This window comes from Triturus cristatus, chromosome 2_1, assembly GCF_964204655.1.
Source record: "Triturus cristatus chromosome 2_1, aTriCri1.1, whole genome shotgun sequence".
NCBI classification, from domain to species: Eukaryota; Metazoa; Chordata; class Amphibia; order Caudata; family Salamandridae; genus Triturus; species Triturus cristatus.
Window position 1 is genome coordinate 474,115,582 of NC_140581.1, and position 23,453 is coordinate 474,139,034.

Genomic DNA, 23,453 nt, shown 5'->3' on the forward strand with positions numbered 1-23,453 from the left:
ACCATGCTATCTCAGTTTGGACCAAACTACATGCAATTCAGTCTTGACACTGCTTCAATGGGAGCAGTCCAGCCCAAACTGCCAAGTCAGGTCCTCCTTGAACCTGAACACAAGCAGCCCAGGACTGTTATCGCCCTTGTATAGGATCATCAGTAAGGTATAGCTTGGTTCCAGAGAGACAGTGTGCGCAAGACCCAAGTCTGAGCATTTGCATATGACTGGGTCCAAACTGAGGTGGCATGGTGGGTGTAGCGACCCAGAGGTATTGCAGTTGGCTGAGACTAAGAAAAGCATTCCATCCATCACCTTGTTTTTTAATTTGACGCACTAAGGGCCTTACTACGATGTTGGTTAAAGTTGCCTTGGACCGACACCGTCACGGTCTCGAGACCGACTGAACTCCGGTCGTCGGTCCAGACAATGCAATCACAATGCGACCACACATGGTGCAGTCGCATAGTCCTATTTCTCAATGGGAGCTCGTGCTACGGCCGTAAACCGGCCATAGCACAAGCTCCTATAGAGAAATGGGAGATTGTGTTCATCCCTGCAATGGGTGGCAGGTGCCTCAAGATGCCTGCCACATGGTGCAGGGATCAATAGGGAGGCAATATGGGTGCCCCCTCGGCCCCCAAACGGAGGCCGCAAGGAGAAGGGGGCCCTGCTGGGGCCCCTCAAATTGCTTTCCAACAGGCTTTCCATGTCGTTAAGCCCAGCATCGAAAGCCTGTCGGAAACCGAGCATCGTAATCCCAACAGGGGAAATGCCATCCATTGGGATTGCAGACCGGGCTCCAAATGGCAGACGGGCTCCATGAGCCCATCGGAATTCAGACAGAATGACCGGCCGGTCTCAATTCCGACTGCCTAGATTGTAATTAGGCATTCGGAAGTGAAACTGACGAGTGTCAGAAAGCCTCCGACCTGAGGTCGGAGGCTTTCCAACGCTCATCGTAATCAAGTCCTAAGTGTTCAGGGTGAGACCAGAAGTGGGTACCAGCTTACTGTGCCACTGGAACCAAGCTATACCTAGCCGAAGAGCCCTAATAAGGGCACAACTGGTCTTGGGTTGCTTGTGTCCTGGTTCAGGTAGGACCTAGCCTGCCTATAGGAGTCGAAGAAGAAAGCACCATTGATGGGGGATAAAGTGGCTCAGTTGTGGACAGAACCGTCAACGAATATTAAGTCAATATCGTCGCCTCCTATGTGGACAGGCGAGCTATCATCAGAAACAGTTTTTTAGTCAGCAGAGATTCTGGTGGCGGCATAGATGTTGGAGAACTCCTTTTCTAGAGGAGACTTCTCAGATGAGTTTAAGAGGCTTTTTATGCCTGCTTTCCTCGTGTTTTTCCGAAAAGTATTCTTTTTGCATGGAGCTGGCTTTGGATGATTCTTTGTCTTCAATCTCTCCTTTTTCCTCTCAGTGTTAGCAGTACTAGCTCCAGACACATCTAGATAGGTGGAACCAGAAGAACAAACCTTCTTAACACCCGAGTAGTCTTCCCTCTCTATCATTGATCGCCTTGGCTGAAAAGTTTCTGCATATTTTGAAAGTTTTGGTCTTGTGATCAGGATAGAAGTAATAGATGCGAGGTTCCTCTTATATTTTTATGTTGATGTCATTTTTCAGAGGCAATAAGGTCACAGCACACCTAAATCCCTGTTCTCTAAGGAAGTGCAAAAGCTCTAGAACTTCCTTCCACATGACGGGTAGTAGAAATCTGAGGAGTGAACTCCTCTGGAAAGCGCGAGTCACAGAGCACTCCCATCTCATGGCTGAAGGCTGGGCTTTTTAAAATGAGTTGTAAGTGCTAATAAAGTGAGCACTGTCTATGGATATTACAGCGGTCAGTGCTTTGTACTGCTATTTCACAGGGAATGATTCACGCATGTGAATCCATGAAAGATCCAATGCTGGAGAATTGCAACATCGCTCTATAGAACAATTATGAAAATACCCTGGTAATGAGTGAAAGCATTTAAGGGTTGTCCACAGCACTATGACGCCCAGGTCATTGAAGTCTGTTATGGAATGAAGGCATATATTCAGTGCACTAATGGATCATAGCACAGATAGTTCCTCTTTGGAAAACAAATGCTTGTTTTGGGAGTCCCCTGAGACTTTTCCCTTCTGTAAAATGTGATGCACCAGGGCACAGGTTTGAAGAAAGAGTCACTCGCAGCTCTCTTCTTGTTCTTCAACATTATGATAATTGGAGTGGAAAATGCCTCTTGTGATAAGAAGGTTCACTGACACAACATCGATGCAATAAAGCTCGATGTAAAAAATACGGAGTAAAAAATATAGACAACAAAAATATTGACTCCTATACAGGTAAGTACAAATACATCGACTAAAAAATATTGATGTATAAAATATCAACTTTTATATAAATATAAAATATATTACATTTAATTTTAACAAAATAAAATGTAATTTACATTTCAATAAAGCATAACAAACTTAAAAAAGATAAAACACACAAACATAATGAATACATATGGATTTACTTTACAACAAACTTTTTTTCATTTATGTTAAAAGTTTATTATATAAAAAATGCCAATATATATCAATGACTTAAAATATAAAAAAACAAAAATCTATAACAAATAAAACATTAAACTATTAAAAAATATTTAAACTTAATTTCACAACACAGCGAGTGCAAAAGTAGGGAAAGTGCTGGATAGCGGAGAGGTACAAATTATTATTCCCACTTCAGTGAGTGCATCAGTAGGGAAAGTGTTGGATAACGGAGGGGTAAAAATTACTATTCCAACTCCAGTGAGTGCAACAGTAGGGAAAGTGTTGGATAGTAGAGAGGCAAACATTAATATCTATAATATACTGTTGTAGTGTCGATAGTAAAGATTAAGAAAACTTGTTTTAAACATTTTCTAAATTGAAAAAATATTAAATATACAAAAAGAAAACATTGCAATACTAATTAGATATAACAAATACCTACAAATATTACATATAATTAAATAAAACCATTCTTTTAAACTAGAAAATATTTACAAATAAAAACATGAACATGTATTTATTTTATTTCCTACCCTATAACACCACATCGATAACATACAACATTTTAAATTAAATATACTTCTATAATTAACATAATTAATACTCAATAAAAATACATTACAAAACTAACAGTAATTAACTACACACACTAACACAATGTCCACAATACACATCTAAATTAAACTATAAAATAATAAAACACAATTAAAATGTTTTTAAATTAAAAACAATTACTATTAACAACTAATTAAAAAGTCATTAAAATGTATCGAATACCCACCCTTTACCCCTTTAAAAGTAAAAACACCCCAAAAAATAAATTACCCAAAATAAATATCAAATAATTAACATCAACTATATAGTAATTAAACACAAATTACTTCCCATCCATTACCCCTATAAACATCACAACACACACCTAAAATTAATTACACCATTGCCATAAATAATATTAATTAAATTAATAAAAAATGTATCAACAAATAATTAATAAAAACAAACTACTTAACACCCTTTACCCCTATAAACCCCAAAACACACCGCTAAAATTAATTACACAATTACCATAATTAATTACCAATTTATTAAATATAATTAACAACCATTAATTCATCAATTTAAAATAAATTACTTCCCACCCTTTATACCTATAAACACCAAAACACACACCTTAAATTAATTACACAAATACCATAAATACCAAGTAAATAAAATTAACAACCAATTATTAATTCAATTAAAAATAAATCACTTCCCACCCTTCACACATATAAACACCAAAAACAAACACCTAAAATTAACTACACAATTACCATAATTAATTACAAATTAAATAATAAATAGTAATTAACACATTAATGAATTAATAACTTTACGCATTTAACACTAACATCTCAATTAAACAAATAATAAATACAAAATATTCAATTTAATATAATTAAATTACTTCCCACCCTTTTCCCTTTTAAACCTACAACCCGCTCCAGAACTAAACGCTAAATTAAAAAAAAAATAACTTCTAAAAATGTAACACATATATTATAAAAAACAAACAATTCTTATACAAAGAAACTACATCACATACATTTAAAACATACTAAAATATATAACACTAATAAAAAACAATCGATATTTTTAACCTTATTTTTGCAAAAGATAATAAACACTTACCTTAAGTCGATATTCTTGACCACGATATCCTTGCTGTCAATATTTCTGAACCAGGATATTTGACCCGATATTTGTGCAACTCGATATTTCAAACTCAATATTCTGTCAGTACACCGATAAGAAATCACTGGCCAAGAAGAGTTCAGAAATACATAAGGACCTTCTCATAAGATGCAAGTTAACAATGTGTGGTCAGCAAAACATAGTTAAGGGGGAAAGGAAAGAGCAACATCGTTCAGAAGTCACTGGGCAGATACCTTAAACCTTCCTGCATGAGGATCCTGCTGCACAGCTTTCACTACAAATCCCATATTTTGTGACTGATTATTTATTGCATTTCACAGCAATGAGATGTTCATTAACCGAGTTAGCAAACCGTCCTGATGATGATCCTAGTGACAAAGACACTGAGGCCTGAAATAACGGCAAATATATATGGATCATATTAATGTTTTTGTGTATGAGTTTTGTTGCATTTATTATGTTGCATAGGAGATATTTTTTGATGTCCAACAGGCTTGTTTTTTTGTTATCGGATGGCTGGTCTTATTGTTTGGCTAATGTGCTACTCTGTTTCATTGATGCATGTGAAATTATTTTTTTATACACATTTTTAATAAACTGAATGTGATATTCTTACAAAACATTCCCTAGTCTTCCACTGCATTCAGTTTATAATATGCAGTAAATTTGGATTTTCAAGAACTTTTTGTTAAAACGTTCAAAGTTCAGATTGTAATTCATACAAATTATTTTCTCAAGAGACTCCTTTGTTGTCAATTTGGTAGTGAAGAATACTGTCTAATATCCCGGGGGAATAAATGGATGTCCCTGTCTGTAGTCCTGCTGCAACGGGCACTCACCCTGCCGTTTTATGCTCCATCATACTCACTATTCACCAGTTAACTGCCCTAATGGATTTCATAATGGCCAATTCCACCTCTGGAGCTATGTACCTTTAACTCCCCTAATGATTTCAACATTCATCTGTGCTACTCTCAACCCAAGAATACTACAGGTGTGGTGGAGAATGGGGAAATGATCTATTTGGTCATTCTAACTAACCCTAGGATGAGAAAGCTCCAACCACATGCTTCATCATCAGCAATCTCATCCCTCCGTGGTAAGATGATACTACCAGGACAAACTTAACCTCACTTGAGTGAGGTTAAGTTTGTCTGGCGGAAGACATTTAAATAGGTAAAATATCGGCAAACTCCTTGAATGTATGACTACAGCAGTTGTCATCCTCCAGTCAGACCAAGAAGCTAGAATAAACCCATATTAGGTTTCTAATTGAACACTCATGGAATTAGGTGTGCCTTTCACCGCGGATGAGTAAACAAAGTATTTTTTAAGAGATCCTCTCTAATCCCTAATGAATGCCCATGACCCATTTTCAGGTACTAGTGTGCGAAGAAACATGTTGGCTCTGAAGAGGATGAAAGGGGCATTGTACCCAAAATCATCCACCACATTTTTTAACCATACCGGGGGTACCCAACTAAAGATATTTCCTTTAGGTTAGCACCGCAGTAGTTTTGTAATCATATGTAAGCAGATCCTAGTTAACTCCTGAGGCACAGCCGGGAGACTTTAGCTGTTTGGCTTTTAAAATCAAAAATGTTGTCACTGTGTTATTTTTACCTTTGTGTTCTTCGAGCGACGCTCGCCAGGCACCCCCTGGACCTTTGACCCCCCCCCCGCGCAGCCGAGGTCAGCGCTGACCCGGGAGAGGGAAACCAGGTGCAGGCGCCAATCTCCGCCCACGGGTAATCACGCCCATTTTTTAGCCACGCCCCCTCTGACTAGATAAACGCGCTGAATACGAGTGGCGTTCAGATCCTAGTTAACTCCTGAGGCACAGCCGGGAGACTTTAGCTGTTTGGCTTTTAAAATCAAAAAATGTTGTCACTGTGTTATTTTTACCTTTGTGTTCTTCGAGCGACGCTCGCCAGGCACCCCCTTGACCTTTGACCCCCCCCCGCGCAGCCGAGGTCAGCGCTGACGCGGGAGAGGGAAACCAGGTGCAGGCGCCAATCTCCGCCCACGGGTAATCACGCCCATTTTTTAGCCACGCCCCCTCTGACTAGATAAACGCGCTGAATACGAGCGGCGTTCAGATCCTAGTTAACTCCTGAGGCACAGCCGGGAGACTTTAGCTGTTTGGCTTTTTAAAATCAAAAATGTTGTCACTGTGTTATTTTTACCTTTGTGTTCTTCGAGCGACGCTCGCCAGGCACCTCCTTGACCTTTGACCCCCCCGCGCAGCGGAGGTCAGCGCTGACGCGGGAGAGGGAAACCAGGTGCAGGCGCCAATCTCCGCCCACGGGTAATCACGCCCATTTTTTTAGCCACGCCCCCTCTGACTAGATAAACTCGCTGAATACGAGCGGCGTTCAGATCCTAGTTAACTCCTGAGGCACAGCCGGGAGACTTTAGCTGTTTGGCTTTTTAAAATCAAAAATTTTGTCACTGTGTTATTTTTACCTTTGTGTTCTTCGAGCGACGCTCGCCAGGCACCCCCTTGACCTTTGACCCCCCCCCCCCGCGCAGCCGAGGTCAGCGCTGACGCGGGAGAGGGAAACCAGGTGCAGGCGCCAATCTCCGCCCACGGGTAATCACGCCCATTTTTTAGCCACGCCCCCTCTGACTAGATAAACGCGCTGAATACGAGCGGCGTTCAGATCCTAGTTAACTCCTGAGGCACAGCCGGGAGACTTTAGCTGTTTGGCTTTTTAAAATCAAAAATTTTGTCACTGTGTTATTTTTACCTTTGTGTTCTTTGAGCGACGCCCGCCAGGCACCCCCTTGACCTTTGAACCCCCGCGCAGCCGAGGTCAGCGCTGACACGGGAGAGGGAAACCAGGTGCAGGACACGCCTCTGCGTCAGAGGCCACACCTCCATTCTCCTTGTAAAATAATGTGTTTACACTGGACGCGCAGCGGACGGGCGCAGCGGGCGCGCCTAAGGCAAGCCCGTCTGGGCCCGTCCGGACCCGGACGGCCCTAGGCCCGGGCACTATGCCTAATTGTACTAGGCACTGCCTCACTTATACCCGGGACATGCTTCTGGCACTGAATCCGCGTAAACATTACACCTGTAATTACCTCTATACTGGTGATAACTCCTTTACCTGTTGTAGTCTCTGCAACCCGCCCCGCGCTGAGACAGAACGCCATGGCCCACATTTTGGCCTCCTCAACTGCAGGTCGCTCGTCAAACATGCCCACGAGATAAACCTTCTTATTTTAGATCACGCCATTGACATTCTGTTTCTCACGGAAACGGCTTACTTCTAACAACGGCTCTGATATTGTTAATGCCCTCCCTCCCGGCCACCAAATCTGCTCATTGAATAGACCGTGTGGCAGAGGAGGTGGATTAGCCATAATCTACAAAGATCACCTCATTTGCAGAATCGATGATGGCAATATTAAAGACTGCGAAAGTTGCCATTTCACCGTACAAATCTCGCCAGAAACGTCCCTGTCTGGGTTGCTTGTATACTGCCCCCCTGGCCCGCTTGCCGAGTTCCCCAGCAGGCTCATTGACTATGTCACTCTTAAGGCAACGACTTCTTCTAACTTCCTTTTATTAGGAGACTTCAATCTACACTTTTTGGATCCAACTGACTCCCCCGCAGCCGAACAGCTGCTAGACCTCTCTTCCATTGGCCTTCGCTTAATGAATTTACAGGCCACCCATGACAAAGGCCAGCTACTGGATCCGATTTTCACAAACATTCATGACCTTAAAACCCGCGTGCCCCTCCCTCTTCCTTGGACAGACCATTTCCTGATCCCCATTGTCTGGCCCCTTGATACTTCCCCACCCCAACTGCCTAAAATCAGAACCTTCATCAGGCGTTGGCACAAACTCGTACCAGAAGAATGGGCATCCAAACTTAGGGAATCCACCCCTTCCCCCACTCATAACCCCATAACTGCCGACATCGAATTTAATGCCTGGCTCACCCAATCACTGGACTGCCTCCTACCTCGATCTAGCACTCTTAAACGAGCCAAGAGAGTCAACCCTTCCCCCTGGTACACTCCTGAACTGAATGTTCTACGGAAGGAATGCAAGAGGACGGAACGCGCATGGAGGAAAGATAAGTCAGCAGATAAGAAAGACGCGTTCCGGTCTTCCTTAAGAACCTACAAATTTGCACTTCATAAAACCAAGAGCTCATTTTACGAGGAACGAATTAAAAACTCATCCTGCTCCGCTCAGGAAACTTTTACCATTCTAAAAGAACTTCTCCACGTCCCAGATCCCCCTGTGAAACCCTTGGACCCTAAATCCGCGGAAAATAAATGTATCAATTGGCAACATTCTTCGATGAGAAAATCCCAAAAATTCTCGCCTCCCGACCATCTATCGATGTAGGTTGCACAGGCGATGACAGCCACAGCCCTCCCCCTTGCTGCAGTCTGTCCTCTGACACCCCTGCACCCTATCTTGATACCTTCGGTCCAGTAACCACAGAAGAGGTAGCCGCGATGTTTGCCACAATCAAAAGTGGCTCACCCAGCGACCCGGTCCCCTTGCGCTTCCTCAAGAAAGTGGCTCCCACTGTTATCCCTCCGCTCACGGCCCTCATCAACGCTTCGCTACTGCAGGGAGAAGTCCCTCCTAGCTGGAAAGCAGCTGTTGTCAAAGGTCTTCTAAAGAAACCTCATTGGACTCTCAGGACTTAGCCAATTATAGGCCAATCTCCCTCCTCCCAGGAAATAGCAAAATCACGGAGAAATTAGTGAACAAAAAGCTATCACTATTCCTAGAAACTAACTATTTGCTTAGGAGCTCTCAGACAGGCTTTCGCCCTGGCCAGGGCACCGACATCGCCCTCCTGGCGGCAGTGGAGAAGGCCAGATGCATTTTAGATACAGGGGGATCAGTGGCAGTGATCCTCCTGGACCTCAGTGCGGCCTTCGACATTGTCAATCACCAGGTTTTAATCCAGCGTCTGAGAGACATTGGAGTGAAGGGTACGGCCCTGAAATGGCTTGCGTCATTCCTCAATCGCCGTTCCTTCCAAGTTTGGGAGAATGACAGCCACTCCCCTGCGGTACCCCTCCGTTGTGGAGTACCGCAGGGTTCTTCACTAAGCCCGACGGTATTTAACGTTTACATGTCCCCGCTGGAGGAATTGGTCACCCCGTTCGGAGTGACGATTATCAATTATGCAGACGACACCCAGCTGGTGGTGACCCTCTCCCACCCCAACCAAGAACCCTCCAATCTCCACAGCTGCCTTACTGAAATCCATGGTTGGATGAACACCTCAGCACTGAAACTTAACTGGTCCAAGACCGAGATCTTGTTGCTTGGTCAAAAAGGGCCCTCCCTGCCGCCCAACATCTGGCCCGCCTGTTTGGGTGACCCCCCCCTGTTCCCAAAGACGAGGTCAAGAGCCTGGGTGTATGGCTCGAGAAAGATCTGACCTTCAGAACCCAGGCAAAAAAAACGGCGGGAGTCTGTTTTGGACTTCTTAGGTCATGCAGGAAGGTGCTTCCCCTGCTCCCCCCCACTTCCCAGAAACTGCTGATCCAGGGCCTTATTTTGTCTAGGCTGGATTACAGCAATGCTATCTATCTTGGAGCCCCGGAAGCCACATTCAACACCTTACAGAGAATCCAGAACGTTGCTGCCCGACTTCTTACGAACACCCCGGTCAGATCATCAGTAAAGCCAGCCTTGAAGCAACTTCACTGGCTTCCAGTCAGAGAGAGGGTGGTTTTCAAGGCCCTCTGCCTGGCACATAAACTTCTCCACAATAAAGGTCCCCCCATCCTTAAAAACTTCATCATTCCTTACAAAGCTACCAGGCCACTCCGGTCAAACCACGAGAACTTCATTACCGTTCACAGAGTAAAAAAAGCCCGGTCTGGAGGCCGCCGCTTTTCTGTAAACACAGCAAAGCACTGGAATGGGCTGCCCCGGAAACTGAGAACAGAACCAAACCTCCATCATTTTAGAAAAGCTCTGAAAACTCTTCTCTTCCCCTGATCCTCCTGTCTTTTTTTTCCGCTACTGTTCCCTCCTGATTTTCTAGGTTCTAGCGATGGGATGCTCACGGGTTACTACGCGCTCTACAAAAACCTTAAATAATAAATAAATAAATAATAAATAATGGATCCAAGCCTTATCCGGCCATAATATTTATTCTCAAGGGATAGAGTCTGCTCTGGTAGTATCATCTTACTAGGTTGGGATGAGGCTACCATGAAGCATGCCACAAACAGTTGGTGGGACTTCCGGATCCAATAGGGTTGGTTTACTAGCATACTCTAGAGCTGGATAGAATGACCAAATCGATCATTTTCCCATTCTCCACCAAACCTTAAGTGTTCTAGTGCTTTGGGTTGGAGGGTTTACAGTGTTTTTTCCTCTGTTTCTCTCCTTGTGTTAACATATCTGTGCTATTCTGCCACAAGCCTCTGAACCTGTCAACTGACCCATTTGTGGTTGCACCACCAACAGTGCCACCATATTATCTCCAGATAGTCAGATGAGGAAGGACTCATCTGGTATGGCTCGTTTGACTGCCTCCATATACTCAACTGGTTCAACCACTAAAGAAAGCCAGTTTGACCATTCTACCAGGTGGTGGGACTGATGGGCAAATCTACAGAGCAGAGCCTTTGTCAGGGACCAGAAACCAGTACAGATAAACATATAAAAACAGCCATCTTTGCACCAGGTTGGCACTGACCCCCCCATCAATTCATTAAGAAGGAATTTCGTTTGTGTGGCCTCCATTGGATCCTATATAGTAGATACATTTCTAATATTGAAAAGAAAATTCTGTTGGCAACCATTTAGAAAACCAGAACATATACCATCTGTAGGCAAAAAAGGGCACAATGAATAGCATATAAGCTAGCACAGTTACACAGGGTGGACTAAACAGAATCCCTTAATAGCTTACCTTCTTCACTTACTCTGGGTACTGCAGTGGGTATGGCATCACTTGAATTAATGAAGATCAACCTTTTAAAAGACAGAAACAAACTCTGTTAGACTTCCAAATTCTGGTACTAAGAGTCTGTAACTACAGAAGACTGATGATATAATGACAGACAACTGTAAAAAAATAATTCCTTTAGAAGCAGGAGTGATATCAAGCACCTTTCAATTACAGGGATTTCAGTTAGCCCCTTAAAGCCTCTTGTGTACAGTGGAGGGGCTAGGGAAAGACAATATTTGGGAACTACAAAAAGTTAACAAGCCTCAAAGACCCTTGTTTACTTTCTTTTTCTGCCACTGCCTACAAGTTCATGGGTAGCACAGCAATGGCATGGGTATACGAAAGCAAGACAGAGGTGGCGGTCGCTTGTCCTGGCAACTCCTAAATCAAGACCATGGATATAATTAATTAGTAATCTTAGTAGTTTGTCCCAGTAAACCTCCAGAATAGTCTCGTACATGTAGATTTTCATAACCCAATCTTTTATATGTTTTTAAATGTAAAGTATAACATGCACTATTTATAATACAGCATGTAAACAAACGTCTTATTGTGTTTCAAAGTCACTGACTATCTTCACAGGAGCTGTTGATCTGCCTTAAATATTTTACATAGTAAAGCCCTTTTGCCTTCATTGAGAAGTATCAGTACACACCCTTAGCAGGAAAACGTCAAGCCTCAGACCCTCGGAGGGTGTTGTGACAAAAATATGATGGTTCATTAACAGTGTCAATAATATTGTGATGTCAAAAATATCATGGACAGAGTACAGAAGGCAAGAATAGTTTTTTCGGTATTTAGGTGCCGATTCCGATCCTGTAACCCCGGGTACGAACCGTCGGACGGAGCGTTTTCTCTGTCAGACTCGTACCCGGGAAAAACACCTTACAAACCTGCAAGTACAATTCGTACAGAAACACCATTTCTGTACGAATCGTGAAAAACACCGACCGGCTAAAATATACCCACAATTCGGATCCGGGACACCGCGTACCGGACATTCCCATGGAGTCAGGCAGCGTTTTACGGATCAGCAAGTACGATTCGTACCCACAGCACTTCGGACGGCAAAATTTTTACGGGACCCAAAAAGTGCCGGAAAAGCTAAGTACACTGCGAAGCACGACGAAAAGGGGGCCCGGTACGCACCGTACCCCCATCCCTACACGTCCGCACCGTACCCACAGCCCCCCCCCCCCATGTACGCACCGTACCCCAGCACCCATACGTGTACGCGCCGTACCCCCACCCCCCCTATGGACGGTGCGTACCCCCCCCCACCCCCATAGGTACGAAGCGTACCCCCACCCCTGGGGGTCCGCACCATACATACGGGGGTGGGGGTACGCTCCGTACCTACGGGGGTGGGGGTACGCTCCGTACCTGCGGCAGTGGGGGTACGCTCTGTACCTGCGTGGTGGGGTGGGGGTACGCTCCGTACCTACGGGGGTGGGGGTTCGCTCCGTACCTACGGGGGTGGGGGTACGCAACGTCCATAGGGAGGGTGGTGGTACGGCGCGTACATGGGGGTGGGCTGGGGGTACGGCGCGTACATGGGGGGGCTGGGGGTTCGGCGCGTACTTGGGGGGGGGGTGTTCGGCACGTATGCGGGCACATGTTTGGACGTCTCCATGGTTGCTATGGGAGTTCGCTGCGTACGGGACTTGTACGATTTGTACGTAAAAAAATTCCGGATAAGATTCGTACGGGGAATATTTTTAATGGATCGGAATCAGCACCTTAATATTGCTTTTTTTTAGAAATAGAAGTGTAGAATTGTTTTATTTAATATATCTGTATCAAATATATTTTTTATTACTTTTATAAATATGACTTATTTTAGTATTATACCAATAATTGTGCTAAAATAATTTTGGCATCATTTGTAAGGTTTTAAATAATTTCTTTTATTTAATTAGAAAGAGTTAAATTAGTAGCAGGTTTTGGGGATTGTGGTTAGAAGTTTTTTTAAATATCAATTATTGTTTTAGAATAATTACTTTTTTTGCAATGCTCGGATTATTATGTACATTGTTATTTTTGTTTCTATTTTGAATTGTTTATTGAATGAGCCATTTAATTAAATGGTGCTAATTCACTGAATGTTAAATGTATTAACTATTTTTATTTTTTTTGTTTTATTTTATTATTCAATATTTTGTTTATATTTTTAATAATTGTAATTGTTTGTTGGTATTCGTTTGAGGGAAGGAAATGCTAGAATTTCAAATATTTGTAATTGTTTTTTAATTCAAATGTTATTTGTAACATAACATTTGCAATTTTAAAATGCGATTGCTTTTGTGTGATATCCAATTAATATTTATTCATTTAAATAACATGCTGGTCCACATCTTAATGTTTTATTTAAAAGAATTAGGAGTGGGAATGGTAAATCTGACCATCCAAAATCAAAAACTTTCCCTGATGTTGCTCACATTGGACTGAAAACAGTCAATTTGACTACTCCAAAGTCGAACATTTCCCCACTTTTCCTTACGTTGGGAGTATGAATAGTAAATCTAATTCCTCCAAAGTCTAACGCCTTCCCTACTGTTCTCGAGTGGGAGTAATGAATTTTAACCAACTCTAATATTTTTATTCAATTTATTTTAAAAGTAACTGTATTAGATTTGTTAATTATGGTATTGTGTACATGTTTAATATTTAGGGGCCGATTCGGATTCCGGCCGCAAAACGAACCGACCGACACGGACACGGACACGGACCGAATACCGACCGACACGGACCAGCGCCGTACGACCTGTGCCGTACGATGAAACGCGGGTGAATTAAAACTGACACGTACGGAACGCAAGCCGTACGACCGAGCTGTAGGGGAAAATAGTGATACAGCCGGAAAACCGACGTGATTTTCACCGACCGACACGAACCCGGAATGAAACCGACCGACCCGTACACGCGATGTCCGATCCACGCAGTACGATGCAATGCATGTAAAACCAGACCGACTCGCAAGGAGACCAAGCCGCATGACCGACATGCACAGACAACCGGGCACACAAGCAATAGAGACCGCCGTGACAGACGCGTACCACACACAGAAGATAGGCAGCGTGAACGAGGCGGAGAAGCCCGCACGAGACAACAGCAGCGTCCGTTTCTGTCACATGAACGTCTCCTTCATGCCTACAAAACCCAAAGGAAAAAAGGCAAAAAAGTACCAAACAAGCAATGACAAAGCCAATAAATACCAAAGAAAAAAACATGGGACAAAGACACACCCACAACTCCAACTATATAAAGGACTACAATCACTACCATCATCTCTTGCAAACAGGAGACACAGCCAGCAGCAAACACCATTACCCAGCAACCACAGACACACTCACAACTCACCCATCACACAACTCACACACCATCAGCACCTCATACAAAAGCACACCCACATACACCCAGCAAAACCAACACCAAACCACCCTCACTTGCACCCTCACACACACACATCCCTCACCACCACCACCCATCACCATGCCCACAAAGAAGAATCCAAAGTTCACAGATAGTGAGTTTGAAGTGCTGGTAGACGAGATCATCAGAGTATAGCCACATTTGTTTGGTACATTGGTCCAAAGGACCCCCATTTCACATAAAAAACCAAGATGTGGGCGAGGATTGTGGACAAGGTGAACGCTCAATCACCAGCAAGGCGCACAAAGGACGATATCCAGAACAGGTGGTATGACGAGGGTCAAGAAACTCATCGAAAAAGATCACGCCCCGAGTCAGTGCACCGGCGGTGGCCCTCCTGCCAAACCAGTCTACTTCAGGACCTGGGAGGAGAAGGTGCCGGACATCCTACCACCAGAGAGCGTCCATGGCCTAACAGACATACCAGAGCCTGGTGAGTACACAAACAACATACCCAAGATTGTGTGGCAAGGGGACAGTGAAACCATGCACCGCAAGCAAAGCTACACTAACCAATAGATAATCATCCCAAGATGTGTATGCAAGTCAGAAACACAATACCTGCCATCTCATAGTGACTGGGAACTGTGTCATGACATGCACCAATCTACAAACAAATAGAGCAAGCCAGTGGCACAAAGCCAAATAGACCCTGCCAGACAGTTTGCCACCACAAACACACCACCTCACAGTGCAGCTGACTGTCAGGAAGGAATAGTGGGGATGCAGGTGAAGTGAGTGTATCGAAAAGCATGATTGGGCCTGTAGTCACAGATAATGCTCCCCCTCCTGATTGGCCCATCAAGACCTCTCTGAAACATGCCCACATCACAGGGAGTGGAAAACGACTGACAAGATGGCTGACACTGGGTCCTGCTGTGGGGGGCACAAGGCCCTGCTCGGTGTTGTGTGCAAATCAGAAGCAGGACACCACTGACTGACATCCTGAAAGACAACTTGCACGCCCTACAATGGAAGCACGTTTCATGATGGGAAGGAGGGCTGACAGCCCTGACCGTACTTAACAGCATGTGGAGGCCCCCCCCCCCCCAACACAAACTCCACACAACTCCCCGGGTACAATGCATTGACACACACCTCATTGAAATATCAGCAAACGATACCCCGTACTGGATGCTGCTGTGTGAAGCACAGGGGCTCACTTTGGACTTGTAGCCAAACCAACACCGGGATTTCACAGTCAGCCATCTTGCCATAGCTGTCACACCCCCTCACAGGGAAGCAGAGTCGAGAGGGAGGAAGTATGGGCATGCTGGGAAGGGGGTGTAGCCAAGAGTATGATGGGAGTCGCAGTCACAGACAATCTACACCCACCCACATGGCCCAGCAAGCTCACACAGAACCATGCTTGCCTCACAGGGAGTGGGAAGGGACTGACAAGATGTCTGACACTGGGCTCTGTCGTGGGGAGCACAAGGCCATGCTGGGAAATGGCCAACAACAATATCAAACTCTGTCCGTGACAAGCTGGGAAAAAGCAGTGTACAGGCAGGCATCTTTTCGAAAAGTAGAAAATGTCATGTTTGTGAACCATCGATGCATGTAGAAACATAACTCACATTGTGTGTCTCTTCCAAACACAGGTGCACCCAGCACCAAATGATGAGGATACCCAGTCAAAGACTGTGGCGGACACTGAGCTCTCTGGTCTGACTCTCTCTCTGTCCTCTTCGGATGACGACGACCAACCTGGCCCCTCCGGTGTGAGCCATCATGCAGCACCATCAACATCTGAACCCCCTGTACCCTCGCCTCCAGCATCTGAACACCGACAGGGCACCCCCGCCAACACGGACAGACCAAGGCCAATCAACACCCACAGCACAGGGACACAGGACCCCCCGGAAGCTACAGCAAACACCACCAGTAACACCACCCAAGGGGTCCCAGTGTCACCTGTACGCTCCGCCGCTGGTCCTGCTCGTGTGGATAGGGGTGCTGGAAGGGGTGGGAGGCACAGGGCGCGCCTTGCAGAGGGGTCTGGACTGCATGATGACCCCCACCTGGCACGCATTTTAGATGCATACCAGGATAGCACCGGAGGATTTGGCCAGGTAGTGGGGATCCTCAAGGACATGCAACACGAGCAGGTCACCCACCATGCCTGCATGGAGGCCAAGTGGGATGACATCGGGATATACTCCAATGCCTCCACCAGATCAACACCAACCTGTCCCCACCCCCCTGTGTGCCCACAACATCTGTCGCAACACCATATGCCAGCGCCACAGGGAGGGAGGAGGACTCTGGCGGAGAGTCCCCTGCACCGCAGAGGCCTGCACATGAGGATCCTCCCCGGAAGAAGAGGGGTCATCCGAAGAAGGACATGTGAGAGGCAGATGTCCCAGCACATCCCCCAGGGCCTCTAAACCTGTTCTGGACAATGTCCTTTGTGCGCAACCCGTTCACCTTGTCCAATCACACACAACTTGCCCACATGACATGGAGGGCTCATGTTGGGCCAATGTAGCAGATGACTGTGGACTTTACTCTGGACATTTTATCTACCAGCACTTCCAACTCTAATGTGAACTTTGGTTCCCAAACCAATGTACAGCACCCAACATCCTGTGCACTTCCCTCACACATGTTTGAAAATAAACTCACCAGTACACCATACTTGCCTCTGTTGTGATACCAACTGGTCATGTTCAGGGAGATGTCGATCTGATACACAACACAGTGCATGCCAAATACTGAAACAATGTGACCAACGTAAAGTGAGTCATGGTGATGTGACACATGTGAGGGAGACACACCACTATGGCAACACAAACTCACCATGGCCATGTTACTCATCACACACAATGATGTTGACCTGAAACACATTGGCATGCACATACACAACACCAACCCCAGTCAGTGGTAACAAGTCCACAGGTGAGGTAAGCAGATGTCACTCAGATGTGGGAAGACAGACAACGCACATAAGAAAGTGTAGCACCGGTTCATTACACATTAGCAACACGTTTATTCCACAATAGTTGCACGGTAATTCTACGTAACAGTGGACACACACTCACAATGTGTTGGAGAATGGAAGTCCAGGGATGTGTGGTACATCAGTTGATGGGAATTGTTAACTTCCACACTGGTGTTGGCTTCTGGGTGTTGGGGGTCAGTGTTGACCAAACAACAGGCAAAGTACCATGGGAAGAACAGACACAAGACACAGTCAAAAGTACAGAAGAATAGGAGAGAACTGCAATACACATGCACAAAACATGTTGCAAGACACCTACACAAAACCTAGTTAGCAGTACTACCCTATTGTGGAGTACACACCACCTGAATGGGCACATCACTGCACGCATCCCGTCAAGTGGCACACAGACACATTCAGACAGCAACAGAGCTGCCACAACACATTCTAGGCTACCTCCATATATTCACATAACATCCCTTGAAACTCACATTCAGGTGAAGAAGTTGTTGATGATGAGCTGTGAGCGGACGTCACCCTCATCCTAATCATCACTGGCATCTTGGCCCAGGCCGGGATCCTCCACAGGTGCCGGAGGTTGGTCGTCGTCATCGTCATCCTGGATGAGAGGCACCTTCTTCCGCACTGCCATGTTGTGTAGCATGCAGCATACAAGGATTATTTTGCACACCTTTGCAGGCTCATATGGGAGGGCCCCTCCGGTCTTGTCCAGGCAGCGAAAGAGGCTTTTCAGGAGGCCGAATGTCTGCTCAATCTCCCTACTGCTCTGACCATGTGCCTCATTGTAGCGCAGCTCGGCTGGTGTCACAGGGTTCCTGAGGGGTGTCAGCAACCACAGCATATTGGGGTATCCGGAGTCCCCTACACACACAAAAATGAACAAGTAGCTGAGTTTTGTAGGAGTGCGGAATACAACATTGACAAACACACACAATGAGAAACAGTCAGTACACATCGACAAGCCAGGCATGCTGAGCTGGCATCTGTGACATCAGCATTGCAATGCGACTACTCCTCATAATGTAGGCATCGTGCGCAGAACCAGGGACCCGTGCACACACATGTGTGATCGACATGTCATCAAGACATACCACCAGAGCACTGATGGAGTGGTAGTACTTCCGGTTACGGTATGCCTGCTCATGTGCCTGTGGTGGTATCAGGGTCACATGTGTCCCATCAATAGATCCGATGACGTTCGTCATCCCCCCCAGTGTATAAAAGGCATCCTTTATTTCAGGGAGTTCAGCTGGGCTCGGGAACTTGATACACAGGTCTAGGAAATGCAACATCCCCTCCAAGACATCGCGTAGCACCCGACTAAACATCGTTTGCGACATCCCACCAGCAGTAGCCACAGTGTACTGGAAGGTACCAGTAGCAAAGAAGTGCAGGGCTGCCATCACCTTCACCTCTGGGTGTCAGTGCTGTAGGGTATGTCCGGCCAGGTAGCAGATGTGGCGCAACTCCTCAATCAGTGGCCTGGTGAAGCGGTACCATCTGATGCAGTCACGTTCCTGCATGGTTGCAAGGTCTGGGAACGGTCGATGGACAGCTGGTGCCCTGCAGTACAGAGATCCACAAAGGAAGATTGTCAGTTCATCCACCCATGTAGCCATGACCAGGATCAATATCACATGCTAGAACATGACATTACACAATGTACTGAGGTGTGTGCTGTTGGACATGGACACATATGTCACCTACATGACCACCCCCTCACATCACAGTTCCACATGTCCACATGAGTCCCATGTAGTGCAATGGCCAATCATCTGGCTGTGTCACCCAACCTATGTACTGCTGCAACGTTCCAAACACACACCACAGTGACAAGTGAGGCTTGATGTCTCCCAGGCATCACAGATCTTTGCCATGCAGAAACCCAGGGTCCCTGTATTGCCGCATCGACACAGCAATGGACATGGCGTAGCACGTACACACCACAAGACAAGCGTAAGTCCCACAGGTAGTGGCCACTGTTGTTCCTGCCGGCCCTACATGTACGTCTCTTAGACACACACCCCATCAAGGTTGATGCATATACCACATGGATGTGGAGACTGTCACCCACTGGGCACATTTGATCAGACACATCTGAGACACAGCATGCACACAGACTGTGGGTGCACATCAGTATTGTGGCTACAGGTCTCACTGTGACGTACATGCCATCACCCGTACTCAGGGTGAATGTGATATGTCCTAAACATATCCAACCTGAAACTGTGTCCGTGACTCATGCCCATTACTGTACAATTACACATCACAGTGGTAATGTGCACAACACACAAAGGATTCTGCCCCCATGTACACATGCACAGCCTGGGAGTGGCTGCACGAAGTGCCACCCAACAAACCATTTGTGGCCCCCCCAAACACCCAGGGAATGCAGCTTTACATGCCTTGGGACACTGTGTGGCCAATGCTGTAGTGTGGTAGGTGTGCACAGGTGTCCCTGGCCAGTAAATGTGTGTTGCATCCGTATAATAAATGAAGAATGCACTAATCGAGTTGAGTAGTGTCCCTCTAAGCACAGCCGAAATTGCAACGAAGTTGCAGAATAAACACTGTTCAAACTCAAAAGTAAAATTACAAGTTGTTCATTGTTGTCATGTTCCTCGTTTTATTCACGGGATATGAAATTCATCAAAGTGATCAAGCCAAGGACTCGTGAAGTATACTCAATGCATTTCGGGTTTTACATAACCCTTCATCAGGAGTAGTCCTAAGGAGAATGCAAAAAGGAGAGATGTGTCGACCTGTTGCGTCATGTAAATAATTAAATTAATGTCTGGTGGGTTAGAAACTAATCAAGAGAGGGTAAAAGACTGTGAAGAACGTGAGATAACAGAAGTGACCATTCAAAAACGATACCTTATGGGGTGGCGGTTATTGTAAAAAATAAAACGGAAAATAACGTGATTAAAAACAACGGTGCCGCGAGGACCAAGAAAAAAGTGCTGTTGAATCAAGTGTGCGATTGTTATGGAGAAATAAAACGAGAAATCACGTGATTAAAAACAACGGTGACACAAGGATCAAGAAAAAAGTGCTATAAAATCAAACGTGTGAAACATTACTGTTTGAACCTTAAGCCACAGAGCCATGCTGCTCCCCGGTGCGTAAAAAAGATAAAACCATTTGGTAGCAAGACATACCTGGTAAATTAAATAATCTGAGTAACCAAAGTTACAACATGCGGTGAAAGTCAGCGTGTGCGCTTACAATCCTGCTCCAACGGGTGGGTCAGTTGGTAAAAAGTGAAAAAGGACATGCCTTCAAATATCACAGACCAGGTAATGAAAAGTAAGAAAGGACCGAATAACATTGGAAAAAAGGTCGCTTCTGTACACACAGTTGTTCATGCACAAGTTTGAGCTTGACCACATTCTCAACAACACAGAGTGGAAACCACACATGTTATTATTCTTACGTTACATTGATGACATTTTTTTAATTTGTTAAGGTTCTGAACATCTACTAAAAACCGCCATTGAGGTTCTCAATGGGATCAATGATCGTTTGAAATTCACGTATAACATTCACAGTGATACCATCAACTATTTGGACGTACTGCTGTACATCAAGGAGGGTCGGATTGAGACTACTCTATACAGGAAGAGCACTGATAGGAACAATTTGTTACATTTCTCAAGCTTCCATCAGCCCTCTCTGAAGCAACACTTACCATATTCTCAATTTCTGAGCGTTAAAAGAATCATTTCTGAACCTACACAACTGTCACAAGAGAATTTGAACATGGAAAAACGTTTCATTGATCGAGGATATCCAAAAGAAACTTTAACTTCTACTTTGGAAAGGGTTCAAATCAAATCCAGATCTCAATTATTAAAGATTTGTGACACCAAGAATTGTACGTCACGTTCAGTCATAGTCACCAAATTCTCCACAGAGAGTTTTAACATCAAGAAAATTATTTTGAAACGCTGGCCAATGCTACAGATAGAACCAGACTTCAAGGACACATTTCTGGAGAAACCTCTCTTTGCATGTGAGAGGAGTAAGAATTTGATGGAACTTTTGCATTCTCAACTCACCATTGATTCAGTCTCATCTCACAAAGGTACTATACCTTGTCATAACTGTGGGCATTGTAACAGTATTATCAAAGGAAATTCAACTCAACATCCCACACAAGGTTTTAACATCAAGTTACACGTTACAGCGACATGTGACTCAAAGAATCTTGTATACATGCTAAAATGCCCATGTGGCCTTGTATACATAGGCAAAACTGAGAGGAAAATAAAGGTGCGTCTAACAGAACATAAAAGCAACATTCGCAACAAAAACATCAAGTCAACGGTAGCGATGCACTTTTTATCCAAGAGTCACAACATCAGCCAATTGAGATTTCTGGTTTGTGAAATGGTTCCAATCAGAGAAAACAGAGACAACCGGAAATATCTTTTACAGAGAGAAACAGCATGGATTTACAAAATGAATGCCTTGGTCCCACACGGACTTAATGACCGCGTTGAAATTAGTTGCTTTTTGTAACTTTTGCTCTGTGCATTCTGGTTTCGTGAACTTATTCTGATCTTTGTGTCTATTTTACTTTATCCGATTATCTGTACTTATCAGCGTTATTGTTTTACACAACAACTTCACTTTGTTTATTATTATCTTCCTTTCCTCCATTACGTTTCTCTGTGGATCTTTTTTTCATTTTTTCAGTCTTTTTCAGCCTTCTATAACAAAACATTCCTTTTTTCTCATTTAACTTTATTTGTTTCCAACTCAGTTAAACCGTTTTTCATTTAAATTCCTCTCTTTTAATTTGGTTGCCTATTGTCTATTTATCTTCTGTTCTTTTTCATTATTTTTCAAACATTTTAACCTTTTGTTATTACTTTATACATCATTATCTATTAATCTCCGCATATACAGCATCAATGTCACTCCATGAATACCATCACAAGATGGCTGACCTTTTTTCCAATGTTATTCGGTCCTTTCTTACTTTTCATTACCTGGTCTGTGATATTTGAAGGCATGTCCTTTTTCACTTTTTACCAACTGACCCACCCGTTGGAGCAGGATTGTAAGCGCACACGCTGACTTTCACCGCATGTTGTAACTTTGGTTACTCAGATTATTTAATTTACCAGGTATGTCTTGCTACCATATGGTTTTATCTTTTTTACGCACCGGGGAGCAGCATGGCTCTGTGGCTTAAGGTTCAAACAGTTATGTTTCACACGTTTGATTTTATAGCACTTTTTTCTTGATCCTTGTGGCACCGTTGTTTTTAATCACGTGATTTCTCGTTTTATTTCTCCATAACAATCGCACACTTGATTCAACAGCACTTTTTTCTTGGTCCTCGCGGCACCGTTGTTTTTAATCACGTTATTTTCCGTTTTATTTTTTACAATAACCGCCACCCCATAAGGTATCGTTTTTGAATGGTCACTTCTGTTATCTCACGTTCTTCACAGTCATTGACCCTCTCTTGATTAGTTTCTAACCCACCAGACATTAATTTAATTATTTACATGACGCAACAGGTCGACACATCTCTCCTTTTTGTATTCTCCTTAGGACTACTCCTGATGAAGGGTTATGTAAAACCCGAAATGCATTGAGTATACTTCACGAGTCCTTGGCTTGATCACTTTGATGAATTTCATATCCCGTGAATAAAACGAGGAACATGACAACAATGAACAACTTGTAATTTTACTTTTGAGTTTGAACAGTGTTTATTCTGCAACTTCGTTGCAATTTCGGCTGTGCTTAGAGGGACACTACTCAACTCGATTAGTGCATTCTTCATTTGTCTACACGTCCTGGTTTAGGTGACGTTCACCTCTAAGGCACGCCTCATCCTGTCTACATTTGTATAAATCCAG

At 44.4% G+C, this 23,453-nt stretch overlaps 1 protein-coding gene across 1 annotated transcript in view; it reads right to left on the reverse strand.

Moving 5' to 3' along the window:
- ANKRD31 (ankyrin repeat domain 31) overlaps positions 1 to 23,453 on the reverse strand; it is an 836,109-nt gene that overhangs the window by 578,339 nt on the left and 234,317 nt on the right. The window contains 1 exon segment of the mRNA XM_085640155.1: positions 11,139 to 11,200. Within this exon segment, the coding sequence (XP_085496281.1) occupies positions 11,139 to 11,200 (62 nt within the window).